The sequence below is a fragment of the Prunus persica genome, chromosome G7 (genome assembly GCF_000346465.2).
Source record: "Prunus persica cultivar Lovell chromosome G7, Prunus_persica_NCBIv2, whole genome shotgun sequence".
NCBI classification, from domain to species: Eukaryota; Viridiplantae; Streptophyta; class Magnoliopsida; order Rosales; family Rosaceae; genus Prunus; species Prunus persica.
This window is the reverse complement of record NC_034015.1, coordinates 5,517,619-5,533,021: the sequence shown is the minus strand read 5'-3', so window position 1 is coordinate 5,533,021 and position 15,403 is coordinate 5,517,619. Positions and strand designations below refer to the sequence as shown.

The following is a 15,403-nucleotide window of genomic DNA, read 5'->3' as shown; positions in this document are numbered from 1 at the left end:
GTGGCTAGGGTTATGTTTTGTTATTTCAGTTTATCAAATTAACCTTGAAGTTTCCTCATATCTTTCTGAGGGATTACAGAGTTCTATGTTCTAGACTAAGATTTTAGCCATTTATTTGTCATGCTGCATCAGTTTAACAACACCCTATTGAAAAATACCACGAAACTTGGAGCTTAGTTAGTATTTTAGGAGATACACATGTATTATCATAAGTGTAGCTCTAATATTTTAAATGAAATAGAGAACACCTTACAATATTATAAAACAACAAATGAAAACAATGACACCCAATAGATGACAGAACATAAAAATACCACAATTCCGAAAGTAAATTAAGTAAACATAGGCATGTATTTTCGATATTGACAAAAGGTCGTAAATCAGAAATTGAATCAATCAAACTAAAAGACGGCTACAAATTCAGTAAGGGTTAGATCATCAGATCTTCAATGAGCTTGAAATCCATGCAGTAGGCAGTTTGAGATATTGCACATATAGACATCAATTATAGGGCTGAAGTTGTAGTATTGATTGAAATCATATTAAAGGCACCGAATTCAGGACAAGTTTGCTGATCAGGGACTTGATTAGTAGGCTTCCAACACATGTTGGTGTGGTGCTCTTCTGCTTTGGATACATTTCGATTTTGTTCCACGGAATCAATCTTCTTGGATGAAGCTTGTACCTTGGCTTCCAGTGAACCAATTAGTTTAATCAATTCGACCTACGAAAACTCATCGATTCGATCATCCCATGTTGGGTACAATTTTTTAAACTTTCGATCCACGTCTTCTTTCTTGGCTGCGTTGTAAAAATCAGACAAATTGAAGTTTTGCTTTAAACCAGGGACATGAATATCCTTAGAAGCTTTATACTTGTTAAAAATGCCATTGAATTCAGCTGAATCTTGAGGCCACGTCTCTGATTGGATTGCCCTCCCTTTCTTTGGATCAGCTTCATAGATGATCAAGCAAACATCAATATCACAGAGTTTCGAAAGCTCGTCTGCCTTTTTATATATACTTTTCTTTCGCTTCCGAAAGGTCATCTTACGAGCAATCTCATTTGGTATGAGTTCTACGCTTCTTCTAGCTCTAGGAGGCATCTTTTTATAACTCTGCAAACAAAAAATAGTTTCAATAATTAATAAATAAACGATAAATATGTATACGATCAAACTCAAATTAATATGTATTGAAAAGAATTTCGTACGGTACTCTAAAGGGGGTTTCTCAAATAATTTGAGGGATCCTTTAATATAAGGGAACTGTATATAGATGATATAAATGGAAAAAGTGTTTTGCTAGCTACAACTGACATACATAAGGCGGAATCATGAATTTTTCGGTGGGTGGGGGGCAAGCTAAAAATTTTAGCTTAACGTTAATGATTTTTTTATTAAAAAAATCTTACCTTTGCATTTTGAAATTCAAATTTATTAGCATTAACTGATTAAGCTTCTAAAATGCAGAGTGCAAAAATATAAATAATTAGTTTCACATATATATTAGTTGTAAACATAAGGACAATATAATTAGGTTAACATATTATTCCACTCTCAAAAGAGAATACAAATGAACTTGAGAAATAATATTTTCCTAATGTGTTGTAGTCTAAGAAGCACGGATACGCTGGTTGAGGTGCGTATCCCGTATCCGATACGCTAGGGGATACGATACGCTGTGAATACGTGCGGATACGCGATGGATACGTATCCGAGTAAGCGGATACGGTCAACGACAAAAAGATACGCGTATCTGACATTACAGATACGAGTATCTGATGTTTAGGATACGCGTATCAGGAAACGTCTCCACTTCTTTTTTCAGATCTTCCTTCTTCTTCTGCATCCAGCGGTGCCCCCGCTCATCAATTCTTCTTCTTCGTCCTTAAGAAGCCCAGATCTTCCTTTTTCTTGTTCATCCAGCGGCGCCCCTACTCATCAATTTCTTCTTCTTCATTCTTCATTGTCGGCGGCGTCGGGTTCTCTTCTCTGTTTCTTTGACAAAAGGATTTTGTTTTGTTCTTGTTAGGTCAAAGGATTTTGTTTGTTTAATATTCACAGTTTCACCCACACCCCACGTGATGGCTGGTCTTATCGTTTTGACTAAAGGATTTTGTTTTGTTTGTCTTATTAAAAGTAATAATATTATAACCAAGACAAGTGGAAGTATGTTAAAAGTAATAATATCAAAAGTAATAATATTATCATTTTTATGTTATTTAAAATATGTTATAAATTATATATATTGTTATTTTTAAAATTATTATATATTATTTAAATTGCCGTATCCACGACGTATCGTATCCTAATTTTTAGAAATTTGTCGTATCCCCGTATCGTGTCGTATCGTATCCCCGTATCCGTATCCGTGTCCGTGCTTCTTAGGTTGTAGTTGATGGTTGGGCATATATGGTTTTTTTTACTTCTTCAAAAATCTTTTGCTAAAGGAAACAGATAATTTCACACACAAAAAACAGGCATAAGATTTTTTATTTTTTTATTTTTGGGTCGAAACAGGCAGCAGATTTAGCATATGAAAAAACCAAAAAGCAGCAAACTTGTTGTGGTGGGCCAGTAGATATAGGTTTATTATTAGTTTTTCTTCAAAACTTCCTGGTCTACAGCCCACAACATCCTTGGCTGTGGTTCCGCCCAATGAGGCCTGTTTTTCAGTTCAAAACATGGATTAAGATACATAAAACCCTAGTCGCATACACGCACACAATATCAAGATATTTAATCACATAAAAATTAGATAATTTCTCTTTGCGTTTCTTTTTGAAGTTAAAATAAATCTCTTAGAACATCTCCACCCATAAGAGCTAAGGTAAGGACAAGGGCAAGTAAGGGCTGCCACTATTTATGTGAATAGTGGCAGCCTTGCCTTTTTTGGTTCCACCCTAAAAGGCTAGGGCAAGGGCAAGAAAAAAAAAAGAATATGCAACAAAATATAAACTTGTTATGTATTTATAGGGAAAGTGAATAAAATTGTTATGTATTTATAAGGAAAACATCCATAATTTTTTGATATTTTTTTTAAAAAAAATTTGACTTTTTTTTCCATTTTTTTCAATTTTTTTGATCCGCTGACGTCAGCGTGACATCACTACTGACATCAGTGCCCTAGGGCTGAAGCCCAGGCAAAATCTGCCCTTGGGCTTGCCCAGGCTGGTGGGACCCAAGGCTGCAGGTGCTGCGCTGGAGATCCAAAACTGAGAGAATGGGCCTCTTGCTCTAGCTAAAGTCCTTGCGGTGGACATGCTCTTAGTGAGAGATTTAGTTCACGAAAATAACATATACAACATGGAAAAGAAAAAAAGTTTGGATCAATTTAAGTTATGAACGTAATTAGAAGCAAGCATGTTGCAAAACTTTGGATTCGAACCAAAAAATAAAATTTATGGTGCTCAAGTGTTGATCTTTGAAGAAAATACCTTAGTCTTTTAATAGCTTCTGGATCCAGCAGCAGCCTACTTCTTCTCTCTCTTTTGGAGATGTCTATCATCTAACCGAAGCAAAGCAATAATAAAGGTCGGGTTATTGTGATTGAGTAATTTATAGGGGGAGGGAGAGTGTGAGCCAGTTAGGGAAACTAAATTCAAATCCTAATTAATTTCTCTTTAGTTTGATATTTGGCAGGTTCTGGTGGTGTGTTTTTACATTAATATCCTCGAGCTGTGTTGTGGTGGGTTCGGTTTTTTTTGGGAATTTTGGTGAAGCAACATAGTTTAGGGCCTGTGACACCTCTGGGTTACTAGACGCTGGAACGGCGCCGTTTTGCTTAGGGACAAAATGTTTGGTTTGGTTTCACTAAAGCTGGGCAACGGAAACTCCAGCGTAGCTCTCTCCATCTCCACAGCAGCTCCTTCCAATCCGTTTTCTTTCCATTCAGATTCTGAACAACCGTACGGAAAACCATAAATCGCCAAATTCCAAAACCAAGAAAGTGTTGCCTCATCCTCATCCTCCTACTCCATGTCGGTAAGTTGTTTGTGTGTTGATTTTGGTTATGTGTAATTGATTCTGTTTGGTTGATTATGCTTTTGTGTGGCTCTGGGTCGATGGATTAGCTTAATTAGAATGCCCAATGCTCTCTACCCTGTATGTTCATTTTCCTTCCCTTGATTTCTTTTTCCAAAATTGGTACTGAACCTTTGTTGAGAAATGGTAGCAAGGATATGAAAATTAGCTCTTTTAGTTCCCAATATTTGGGTATTTGGTTGATCTGCAGTTGCTAGTTGTGGACCAAACTTGGGTTGTTTCTTTGTTTCTGGCCTTTTTTACTGTGATGCTTGTTTAGTCACTCCTCTATAGCAAAAACATTTTACGTTCATTGCAATAGAAAATTAAGAATAATTGCTTAAATGGTTTCTGAATACATATATATATATATATATATATATATATATATATATTTTGGTAAAGATAATTTAATTATTTCAAATTAACTATATAGAATGACTATCAGTATGTCATAGGGTTGGATCACAAGGTCATGCCTAGGTGGGGGTCACCGGGTCAAGTTCGATGGTCATCAAGTTGAGTCCAATGGTCGCTAGGTTAGATCAGAAGGTCACTAGGTCAGACCAAGAAGTTACTTGTCTGAGCTTGTGGTTAAGGAGGCCGGTTTGATTGTTAGAACTTAGAAGGGCAGGATCAAGGGTCAACGAGGAAACAAAAACAAATATAGTTACCAATCTTACTTAATTTTCAGTTTTAAAAACCAGAAAAAAAAAAATAATGAGTCATGGCTAGTTTCCTTGGAAATTCAGGGAGGGCTGCTCTCTGGCGCAGAGAGGGTTTAATCTGGTCTACCTCGAGGTCCTTTCATGGAGGGCTGCTCTCTGGCGGGAGTAGCTGTTATGCAGCTCCCACATGAGTTTTTTTGTACCTTCATATATGATTTGAGTTTCCTTGTTGATGTGCTTTCATAAACAGAGCTATTTTTCCTATCGTGTATATAATATGATTTTCCTTATATTCCTGAAAGAGGAAGAGCTTTGAAATTTGTAGACAATTCTTTTTTTGTCATTATACAAAATAACTATAAACTCATAAATTGATTCACATTATGTTTGTCATGCAATCATGTTTTCCTAGTATTATTATGCTTAATGAGATTTAAGCTGTTATCTTTTCATGAGATATGATGGCTATAGGTGATAGATTGCAACTGATTCATCTGTTATCGCAGTTGATTTTCTCCAGTTATAGTTGCAGTCAAGGTTCGTTCTTCATTACTTGCTGAAGGAGATCCAAGTTTTTAGGTTAGACATCTCCAAACTGAAGCAGTAAATTTTTACTTTGGTTGGTCCTCTCCTTGTTTTTTTGTTTGTACTGGGACTTTATTGTTTAGATTAAATATCATTTCTATTTTGATCCGACTGTATATGTTTTTAGATTTTCTAATACCAAACGACTTTGGTTTGTTTTTCATTTTCTCTATATACTTCTGATTGTTTTATTTTACTTTCTTGGTACTCAGTCCCATTATTTGTTACTTTTTGTACATAATCTATAAGTCTGATTTGAAATCTTTGTTCATATGTTATATGATTTCCCCATCCTTTTTTTTGTAGTTATGTTTTCTATGACAACCTGGTTGATGTTATTTAGTTTTAGGGATTTGGGGTTTTATTTTTCTAGAGATGCTTGACTGTTTGGGACTTGGTTCTGCAGAAGCATAGTAAAGTTGTGAATACTTCAAAAAGGCCTGACTTGATGGATGGGTTTCCCTTGATTTCATAAAGTGCTTAATGGAGGATTTGTTAAAGATTTTTTAAGATACGAAAATGCTCTGATATGTGGTGGTCTTTTTTTTCCCATTTCGTACCCAAAATTTATCATGAAGGACTGGATTTTTTCTGTTTTATTTAAATCATTTTTAAGTTTAGACCCTGCCATCATTCCACTGACTAGGATTTGTTTATAGATTGTCAAAATAGTCAGCCAAAAAGAAAGAGCACTAAAAGTAATGGCAACCAAGATATGCGTAGTGATTCGATCTTTTCATCACCCAAACCTTTTGTGGGGGCTTCCACCTTCCACACGGAGGATAGCATTGCCTGAATCACGAGTCTTATATACTGTGTTGCGATCACCTCATATTGATAAAAAGTCCAGAGAGCAGTTTGAAATGGAAATCAAGAAACAATATCTGGTCATAAAGACACAACCGCATGAATTGCAGAAGAAGTTTTTTTGGCTAAAGCGCCAACGTATATTTGGAGCTCAATATGAACTCCTATTTTCTTGCAAGACTCGATTGGATAAGGAACAACTGCAGAAATTGCTTTGAAGCAAGATCCTTGCATTGACCCTTCCCTGAACCAGAACCAGCATGGCGGCGCTTCTGGACGGTTCTGATAAACACAGGAAGGGAGGGGAAAAATAGCACGTCAAATGATGCCCTAGTTTGTATTGTGGCAGGTGTTTTTCAAGTTTTGTAAGTTTAAAATCTGTTTTGATCAGATAGGAAGATGCAGAACTGTTTTTGGTTATTGTGGGATTTTGCATCCAAGTTAGAGAATGATATGAGGTTGCTATAATAATCCAACACTCGACATTTTCAACTTGGAGTTGGATATCTCACTGAACATTTGCATTATCGATCACAAATGTTAGAAGGCACGGGCAAAGAAATACTTGCATTAGAGGGCTGGAACTTCCTGTGCTGCAACTTCTTTTGTTTTTCGTTTTTGTTTTTCTTCGCTCTATTATCTTTACCGTGTGCCAGATTGGTCACCTATTCCATATCCTTGCTTATATGTATTTTTTGTTTGGTGACACCAAAATTCATCAAATTAGTACAAACATGGGTTTTACACTAAACCCGATATTCTTCAACTACAATATTTTCGAGGGTTTTTACGAGAATTTCTAATTTCTTGGAACAAAAATTATAGGTTTCAACTTACTCCCTTAAACATATATAGGTCTAAACTTCCCTATAACTCTATCTGGAATCAATTGACCTCGTGGTGGAGTTGCCAAATGCAATTTTATTTCTAGTCCTCTTAAATCTGTTTACATAAGTATTAATTTTGGAGTGCTTTTCTGCAATTTTCTTCTTCCATAAAGGGCTTGTAACCAAAAAAAAAAGAAAAAAAAGAATGCTTGTGCTCTGATATTAATGGGATCAAAAGGAAAAAAGAAAGATCCAAAAGATATAAAAAGAGAACGAGGTGGGTAGTTCAAAGAAATTGTAAACCAGTAGATGGGTGGGTGTGTAAAAGGGTAGCTAATTTGAAGAATGGGTCAAATGAGCTGCTTAATTCTTAATTTATGGAAAATGACTCGGTCTTTTTAAAATTCCCTCAAATTGTAATGCCAACTTAAACAAAAATTATCCAGTTGGTACTACTGAAGCATCACGTACAAATCGTGGGTCTTTGTTTATCAGATGAAAAAAGCTTTGGTCAACTTTGTTGCGCGCTTGACCTGAAAATCTAACAAAATCCAACTGTCAAGATGATTGTTTAGGGTTAAATAAAAGACAAAAAGATTAAAAAATAATAATAAAGAAACACAAAAAAGTTGATAAATTCAAGGAAGCGTAAGATGTCATATTTTGCATTACATTACGCAGCAAGAAAAGGAATATTAGAAGAGAAAAAATGGTGAGGGGAGGTTAAGCAAAGTCCAATGCTTCTATATAACAAAAATCTCAGAACTCGTAAAGGACTCACTAGTGTAGTGGTTTGGAGCAATTGTTTCTTTCAATAAGATTCTAGGTTCGAGTCATGACTTGCGTATAGTGTGTATGAGTTTAGTATATTTTCACCCCTTTTTATAAGAAAAGTGCTCAAAAATTAAATAAATTCTTGGAAGCTAGGGTTCACTACCAGCTTTCAGATTTTCTTGGAAGCTAGCGTAGTGGTCTGGAAATTGGAGTTGGATATCTCACACAACTACATTTGCATTGTCTCTAATGTTAGAAGGCACATGCAAAGAAACTGTGCCTCTCAGATGCAACTTCTTTTGTGTTTGCTTTTTTTTTTTTTTTTTCTTTGCTTAATTATCTTTAGCATATATTCATCAAATCATTTGGCAGACATTAATCCAAATTTCAGACGACCAATGGCTTCGGCTTCAAGAACCATACAGAAACTAATAGGAACTGCACCTGCAAGCTTTACTCTTCCGTTTGAATCTCCTACAACAAAACCAACAGCGGCCCTTTTTTTTTTGGTCAAACTGCAGCCGCCATCTAGATGAACTGAACTATTAAAGTTCAACTTGTAAGTTGTAATAGGAAGGTCGGGGTTCTATGCCTTTTTATATTGCGCATTTGGTTCAACGTAATGTTTTGAGTTCACTTTAGTGTAACTGGCTTTGAATCTCTATTTAATGAAACTTAATTCCGACAAAAAAAAATAATAAAGAATTTGGTGAGGAGATGCCATTTAACATTTAAGTTACCTTTCTACTATTCAGTTTCTATATAATATTAGGATGAATTCACCAAAAAAATTCAGAGAGTTTGTTTTATTGAATAAATTGCAAATAAAACATTCGAAGATTTATGATTAAAAATGAATTCTTATGTTGAAAACAAATATGCCAGCAAATAGTTATTAAAAAAAAAAAGTTCCCTAATAGATAAAACCCACAACCACTCCCAATCATGCAAAATCCAGTGCACAATATTCTTTATTTAGAAATAGCGATAATATTTTATTGATAAAATATAATAAAGTACAGAGTAATCACATCTTCAGCACAATATTCATAATGGCATAGAAATATCCCAAAAGCTTCGCAAAGCATTCCAGATTTGTCTGGCAAAAGTGCAGAGTGTTATTATTACAGAAGTAGACAAATATTATCTATGTCCATAACCTAAGAAAGCTTATCCTTAGTATTTACTTTATTTTGAACGAAAAAGCCAACAAGAATTCTTAATTTTAAGAGGTAACACCATTTTTCAAATTTTCTTGAGAGACGGTACAATGAACTGATTTATTCGCACAGTTTGCATTTTGTGTCTAGATTATGAACAGATAACTTAGTTATCATATGCGAGGGAGACTCGGATGGAAGCCTCCATTTTCAATCATCACCAATAGTTAGTACTGAGGCATCATATACAAATTGTGAATCATGTAAGTCTGGGACAAAAGTAATTATTTAACTTGGGTCAACTCTGTTGCTTTCTAGAGAAAAGCACTAAAAGGGTGAACAACAAGGAAGCATAAGATATATATATATATATATAGGGAGCTTCGATTGAGGGACACTCTTGTAGGGCCCAATATATATTGTATTTCACCAATCCGTATTGTATTGCAAATAAATTTATTTGAAGGACACTCTTGTAGGGTCCAATCCGTATTATATTTTACTAATCCAAACTATTTATTTTGTAGATATTCATTCAAAGATCATCTCTACAAAAAATAACTTGAATCCGATATCATTTGACCACTCAATTGAATTATTGAAATTTCAGTACTCTTGAAGCACCGTGTTCATTGATTTTGTAGGACACAATTGGATATCGAAACGATTTCCGATTTGTCTAATTATTTTGCAAGGATGATCTATGAATGTAGATTTAAAAAATAGATGGTTTGGATCACTAAAAAAAAAAAAATTCGTAGGGAATCCTAAAGTGTGTTCCTGAAATAAAATTATTTGAGGGATCTATGTATATATATAATCTTGGTTCCAATCCAAAGTTTGAGGGAGAGTCTTTCTAATTCAATTAGAAATGGGTAGTTCTATCCATTCTCTTGTCGAAATCACCTCAAGAAAGATCATTAAGCCATCATCTCCAACTCCTAATCACCTTAAAACTCTCAAGCTCTCTCTTTTGGATCAAATGTTTCCTCCTACGTTATATGGAACCCTCTTGTTTTTCTACACCAACCATTGGCATGGTGCCGATTTTGCTTCCAAAGCTTCTAAGCGCTTGCAAGAGTCTCTATCCAAAACTTTGGTTCTCTTCTATCCATTGGCTGGCCGGCTCAAAGGTCCTGCGTTCGTCGAGTGCAACGATGAAGGGGCTCATTTCTTGGAAGCTAGGGTTAACTGCCATCTTGCAGATTTTCTTCAACAACCAGAGCCCAAGTTACTCAATCACTTGATCCCCGAGACCGATTCTGAAACAGCTCAAGTAGCCTTGGGGTCTGTTCTTTTGCTTGTTCAAATCAATGTTTTTAACTGCGGAGGAATTGTTATTGCAGTATCTCCTTCGCACAAAATTGCAGATGTAACATCGCTCTACACGTTCGCGCGAACATGGGCCGCCATAAATCGTGATGAAGATCAATATGATGATGGAGTTGGAGGGCAATTAGCGTTGCCGGAGTTTAATGGAGGAAATTTGTTGCCGTCTAGAGACTTACCGGCCATCCCAAAGACCTTGGAAACGCCTAGTGAAAATTTAACTACTAGGAGATTTGTGTTTGATGTCTCAAAGATAGCAAGTCTCAAGGCCAAAATTGAGGGTGTTGTCCAAAACTTCATCCCCACAAACGTACAACTAGTTTTGGCAATCATCTTAAAATGTGCTATTGCTGCTTCTCATAACTCCAAGCCTGGGACTCCAATCAGGCCAACAGTGCTGTTCCAAATGGTAAACTTGCGCCGGAGAATGCTCCCGGAGCTGACACAAAATGTCATGGGGAATTGGTTTTGGCCACTTCCAGTCTTGTTCAATGAGGATGAGACCCAATTACACGAGTTGGTGAGCACGATGAGGAAAGGTTTGACAGACTTTGTCAATGAGAAGGCAAACAAATTTAAAGGTGAAGAGGGATTCTTGGCAGTCTTTGAATGCCTTAGAGAGAGGGACCCACTTTTAAAGAGCAAGAAGGGCATCAATCTCTATAGGGCCACAAGTCTGTGCAAGCTCCCTCTGTATGAAATGGACTTTGGATGGGGAAAACCTACGTGGGTCACCGGCAAAGGCGGCTATAAGAACGTAATTGCGTTGATGGATACAAAGTTTTGTGATGGAATTGAAGCTTGGGTGACCCTTGATGAACAAGAAATGGCCATATTTGAGTCTGACGAAGAGCTCCATGCATATTTGGTTCCCTCAACCTCAGCACAAACAATGTTTGATATCAAGTCTTCAATAAAGTTGAAATCTAATATGTGAAAAAGGTGTGAATTATCTCTTCCCGTGGATTAAAAATAAATAAATAAATAAGTTGTTTGTCATGGATGAAGAAAAATACTACCAGACTAATAGCTAGTTTGTAATCAAGTGTCGTATAAAATATTAGAGAGAGTGTATTGCGTTTCAATCTTTTGGAACGGATTGCTTTTATTGGATTCATTTGAGTATTGATGTCCCTAGTACAACCAAACTAAGGAGCAAACTTTTTCACTTCTATGTATGGTGGAAAAGCAATTGGCCAAAACTTTTGATAATAAAGAGCATTTATTATGAATGTTGATAATATAGCCGAGCATGGGAGGTATGAAAATCAATTTTGATGGGGCTTGGCAACCTGGACTTACAGTGGGCGGAGTAGGTGTTGTGGTTCGCAATTCTGCAGGTGACTTTGTGGTGGGTTGCGCCATGGCTTTGGACAATGTTTTCTCTGCGGCTCATGTTGAAGCCGTAGCTGCACGCAGTGGCAGATCCACATAGGGGCAAGGGAGGTCAATTGACCCCTGCAAACCCAAAATCCACCATAGGAGTTGAAGAACTTGACCCCTGCAAATTGCCCAGAAGGTGTTTGATGAAATGCCCCAAAGAGGAAGCAGCCACAGCCCACAGCCAGAGGAGAGAATCTTGCTGCGCGGGCGCACAGCGGCCAGCGCTCTTTTGTTTTTGTTTTTCCTGACGTCCAAACGACGTCGTTGCAAATAAAATAAAAAATATCTTTTGCTGCCTTATAAAACAGAGGGGGGAATGGAATTTCCAACGACGTCGTTGAAAAAAAAGAAGAGAAATAGCCCTAAATGCTACCATTTTTATAATTGTAACTAAAAATACCACCCTTTTTTAAAAAATTTGGAACTATAACCTATAAATATATATTTATTATCCCCTTATTGCACACATATCACTTTTGCTGAAATTTTATTCTCTCTGTTTTGCTGAAGTTCTCTCTCGGCTCTCTCTCTTGGCTCCGCTCTGTTTCTCTTCACTCTCCCGTGGCTTTGCTCTGACTCTCTCATCTCTCGTCGCTCAGCTCTGAATCTCTGGTCGCTCAGCTCTCAATCTCTCGTCGCTCAGCTCTGACTCTCTTTTCTCTCTTCCTCTCCCAGCGACAGGTACTGTTCATCGGCATTTTCTTACAGTTTAAGGGTTTCTCTGAAGTTGGTTTAGGGTTTATGCATTTCTCTGAAATTGGTTGAAGGGTTTGTTCGAAATTGGTTGAAGGTTTAGGGGTTTCTCTAAAATTAGTTTAGGGGTTTGTTCGAAATTGGTTGAAGGTTTAGGGGTTTCTCTGAAATTGGTTTAGGGGTTTCATCGAAATTGGTTTTGGGGTTTCTCTGAAATGATCTTAGTATGATGATTCCTTGTTTCAAACAGTGAATGGGTTTGTTCTTTGTGGACTGATGCTTGCACTGCTGTTGTGTTGCTATTGCTATTGCTGTCGTATTGTGTTTTTTTGCTAGTGTATTGCTAATGTAGTGATGTTGTGTTGGCATTTTAGTGACGTTGTATTTTTAGTTTTATTATGGTTTTATTATGGTTTTTGTAGCAGTTATTGATTGGTATTTGGTGGCTTAGTATGAGTCTTTATGACCATTGCATTTAACCTTCTTACAAGTCTAATTGGTATCTATTTGGTTTGTTGAAGATGATATCTAAAGTGTAAGACAATTAACCTGTGTATATCATTTTGAACTTGTAAACTCCCAACCATATCATACTTTTTGTTTGAGAATAATGCTTGTTAATTCGACATATTTTTTTATAACTCTGTTTACTAAGTTTAGGGCTTGCATATTGGATATGGATGAGTTTTCTTTAGAACCATATGTGGTGTAATATGAGTTCTTTAAAAGTTTGCTGTTGTGCTTGATCATTGTGTGCTTAAAAGAAAGCGGGAAATGAGTGAAGATGGGAACCTACCACCAGCAGGTGTGGTTTAGAGAAATGGGGACATTGATTTTGCTATAAGCTAACTGTTTTAGCTTTTGCTTTTCTTGTTTGTGTATGGATACTTAGAGAACTCTGTTTCTAAGGAGAACTTATAATTTTGTAATTGTACATGTCTTACAAACATTTTATACAGTTTTGATGGTTTATTTATGAATTTATCTTTGATATTTTGTTAAGAAAAAACTGAAGGGATGGTGCCAATTTCTTTCATTTTCTTACATTTGAAAGGAGGGCCATAGTAGAGTCAGTATTGTGGTTGCCACTAATTCATAGGATGTTCCATTACATTATACCTTGAAGTGAATCAATTGTTTCCCGATGTCTTGTTGTTTTTTAAAACTCTTTCTAGTCAGATAGATTTGTATCGTTAGTCTTGAATTGTTCTCAATTAGGCTTGTGCTACCGCACATTCCCATTCTAGCTGAAGCTGTCTCATGATTAGATGGTGTGATTATATGGTGTGTTGAGATGTGTGTTTAGATATTATATTATGCAGGAGTGGTAGAGTACTAGGTGTCTTGAAACTTGGCTTTGAGCCATTAAATTAGGAGGTCAGTTGTAAATAGCTGGGGTTTTGTTTATGATATGTATTTTTTGTTTTTTGTTTTCACTTCATATCCTATAATAGGCTGTTGATAAGTGGTGATTGTTTATTGCTTGTTTTTGTCTAGATTGCAACTGACTGAAATTTTGTTTATAATATTGGCATGCAGGGAAATATGGTTGGTCAAATGAAGTTGATGATTGCAGAGGAACAAAAGTTCCAAGGGAAAGCATTGTCGCTATCCCATACGAAGACCACAATCACTACGATAAAGGAGAAATTCACTGAACAGCAGCTGCAAATGTTTGAACAGAGTTGTTTTGGTCATCTCCTACGGATTGAGGACCTCAAGTGGACTTCTCCAATTGTCCACGGCTTGCTGCTCAGGAAAGCTGATCCCAAGACAGTTTCCCAACTGAACGGGATCAAATTCATTGTTGGCAATAAGGTCAATTCACGGCGCAGCAATTTTGCATCGTGACAGGGCTAAGGTTTGGAAACCTTCCCTTTATTCCGATTCCCACTAATGAGAACTGCTCATTGAAACGGAAGTACTTTGCCAACGATAAAACTGTGAACCTGTTGGAATTAGAAAAGGCCTTCCTCGAATGCGATGATGTGGACGATATATTGAAGCTCAGATTCGTATACTTTGCTGTGTTTGTGCTGTTAGGCAGTGAAAAACATGTCCACATTGACATGCGATATTTGAAGTTGGCGGAAGACCTTGAAGACTTTGGGAAGTATCCATCGGGTGCTGTGTGTTATGCGAAGACAAATGCGTCACTGCTGAGGGCACTTTGTGCAGATTACCAGCGAGTGAAAGTGCCCACAAAAACTGCAAAAACAAAAAAATCTGGAAAGAAACGAACAACAACGGCAACTGGTAGACCAAGAGAGTACCACCTCAAAGGTTTTGCCTATGCACTTCAGGTGAGCAAATGTCCATTGATGTTGAAGTTAAATTGCATTTGTTTACAATGACTGACCTTTTATTCCCCAAACCAGATTTGGGCGTATGAGGTATTTTCAGCGTTGGCTGCACTACATTTGGTGGTGCACGAAGATAATGCGTACATCCCTCGTTTACTACATTGGAGGAGCAATAGTTCGCCGCGTTTTTATGAGCTAATGAGCCAAGTATTCGAGAACCATGAGGTTAGTTCAGTTTTTAATGATAATGTTAGGGATATGAAAATATAATATAATTAGTTTACTGATATGTATATTGTATGTGTAAATTGCAGGTTGATGTGCAACTTCTCCGGCCATCTGTAATGGACAAGCAGCAGCCGTATTGGACTTGGGGTGACAGTGCTGACGACACTGAAGAACTTGTTGACTTGTTGGGCGATGACGCTGAACAAAAAACCGGCACTTCTGCCTCTGTAGAAGAAAAAGATGAGGACATTGACGAAACTGCTAGCCTTCCGTCGTCTTCTAAGGCAAGCATTAATTTTGTTTCCAAGATATACGTCATAATACAATAGGAGAAAAGCTGTTGTATTGTTGCAATATAATTTGGAAATATTGTAACACTTGCGTTATAATTGAATGCAGGGTACAGTCGCGTCCACTGAGTTACGTACTTTGAAGCGTGACTTTCAAAGGACAAAGGATGAATTGGCCAAAGTTGCCATATCAAATCGAGCGCTTTGCAACAGAATGCATCAGTTGGAAGACATGGTACGGAAGGAGTCATTGAAAGTTGAAAGAGAGTTCGAAAAAAATAAAAAGTGTGTGGAGGATTTTCGCAACACCCTGGCTTCAATGGAGCATTATT

At 36.8% G+C, this 15,403-nt stretch overlaps 3 protein-coding genes and 1 long non-coding RNA gene across 4 annotated transcripts in view; 3 read left to right on the top strand and 1 right to left on the bottom strand.

The window, feature by feature from the left end:
- On the bottom strand, positions 725-1,105 carry LOC18769818 (agamous-like MADS-box protein AGL82). Its single transcript, XM_020568889.1, has one exon. It carries the CDS (start codon positions 1,103-1,105, stop codon positions 725-727), a length of 381 nt encoding a protein of 126 aa, XP_020424478.1.
- LOC18771046 lies at positions 3,081-6,668 on the top strand. The gene is made up of 3 exons (XR_002272720.1): positions 3,081-3,985; positions 5,199-5,271; positions 5,937-6,668. It is a non-coding gene; the product is annotated as an uncharacterized LOC18771046 (long non-coding RNA).
- Positions 9,592-11,297, top strand: LOC109950147 (vinorine synthase-like). The gene has a single exon (XM_020567840.1). It carries the CDS (start codon positions 9,717-9,719, stop codon positions 11,109-11,111), a length of 1,395 nt encoding a protein of 464 aa, XP_020423429.1. The 5' UTR covers positions 9,592-9,716; the 3' UTR covers positions 11,112-11,297.
- LOC109950329 overlaps positions 11,427-15,403 on the top strand; it is a 5,472-nt gene continuing 1,495 nt past the window's right edge. The window contains exons 1-6 of the mRNA XM_020568888.1: positions 11,427-11,579; positions 13,790-14,068; positions 14,173-14,553; positions 14,629-14,778; positions 14,868-15,065; positions 15,181-15,338. Of these exons, the coding sequence (XP_020424477.1) occupies positions 11,427-11,579; positions 13,790-14,068; positions 14,173-14,553; positions 14,629-14,778; positions 14,868-15,065; positions 15,181-15,338 (1,319 nt within the window). The remainder of the gene's footprint in view (positions 11,580-13,789; positions 14,069-14,172; positions 14,554-14,628; positions 14,779-14,867; positions 15,066-15,180; positions 15,339-15,403) is intronic.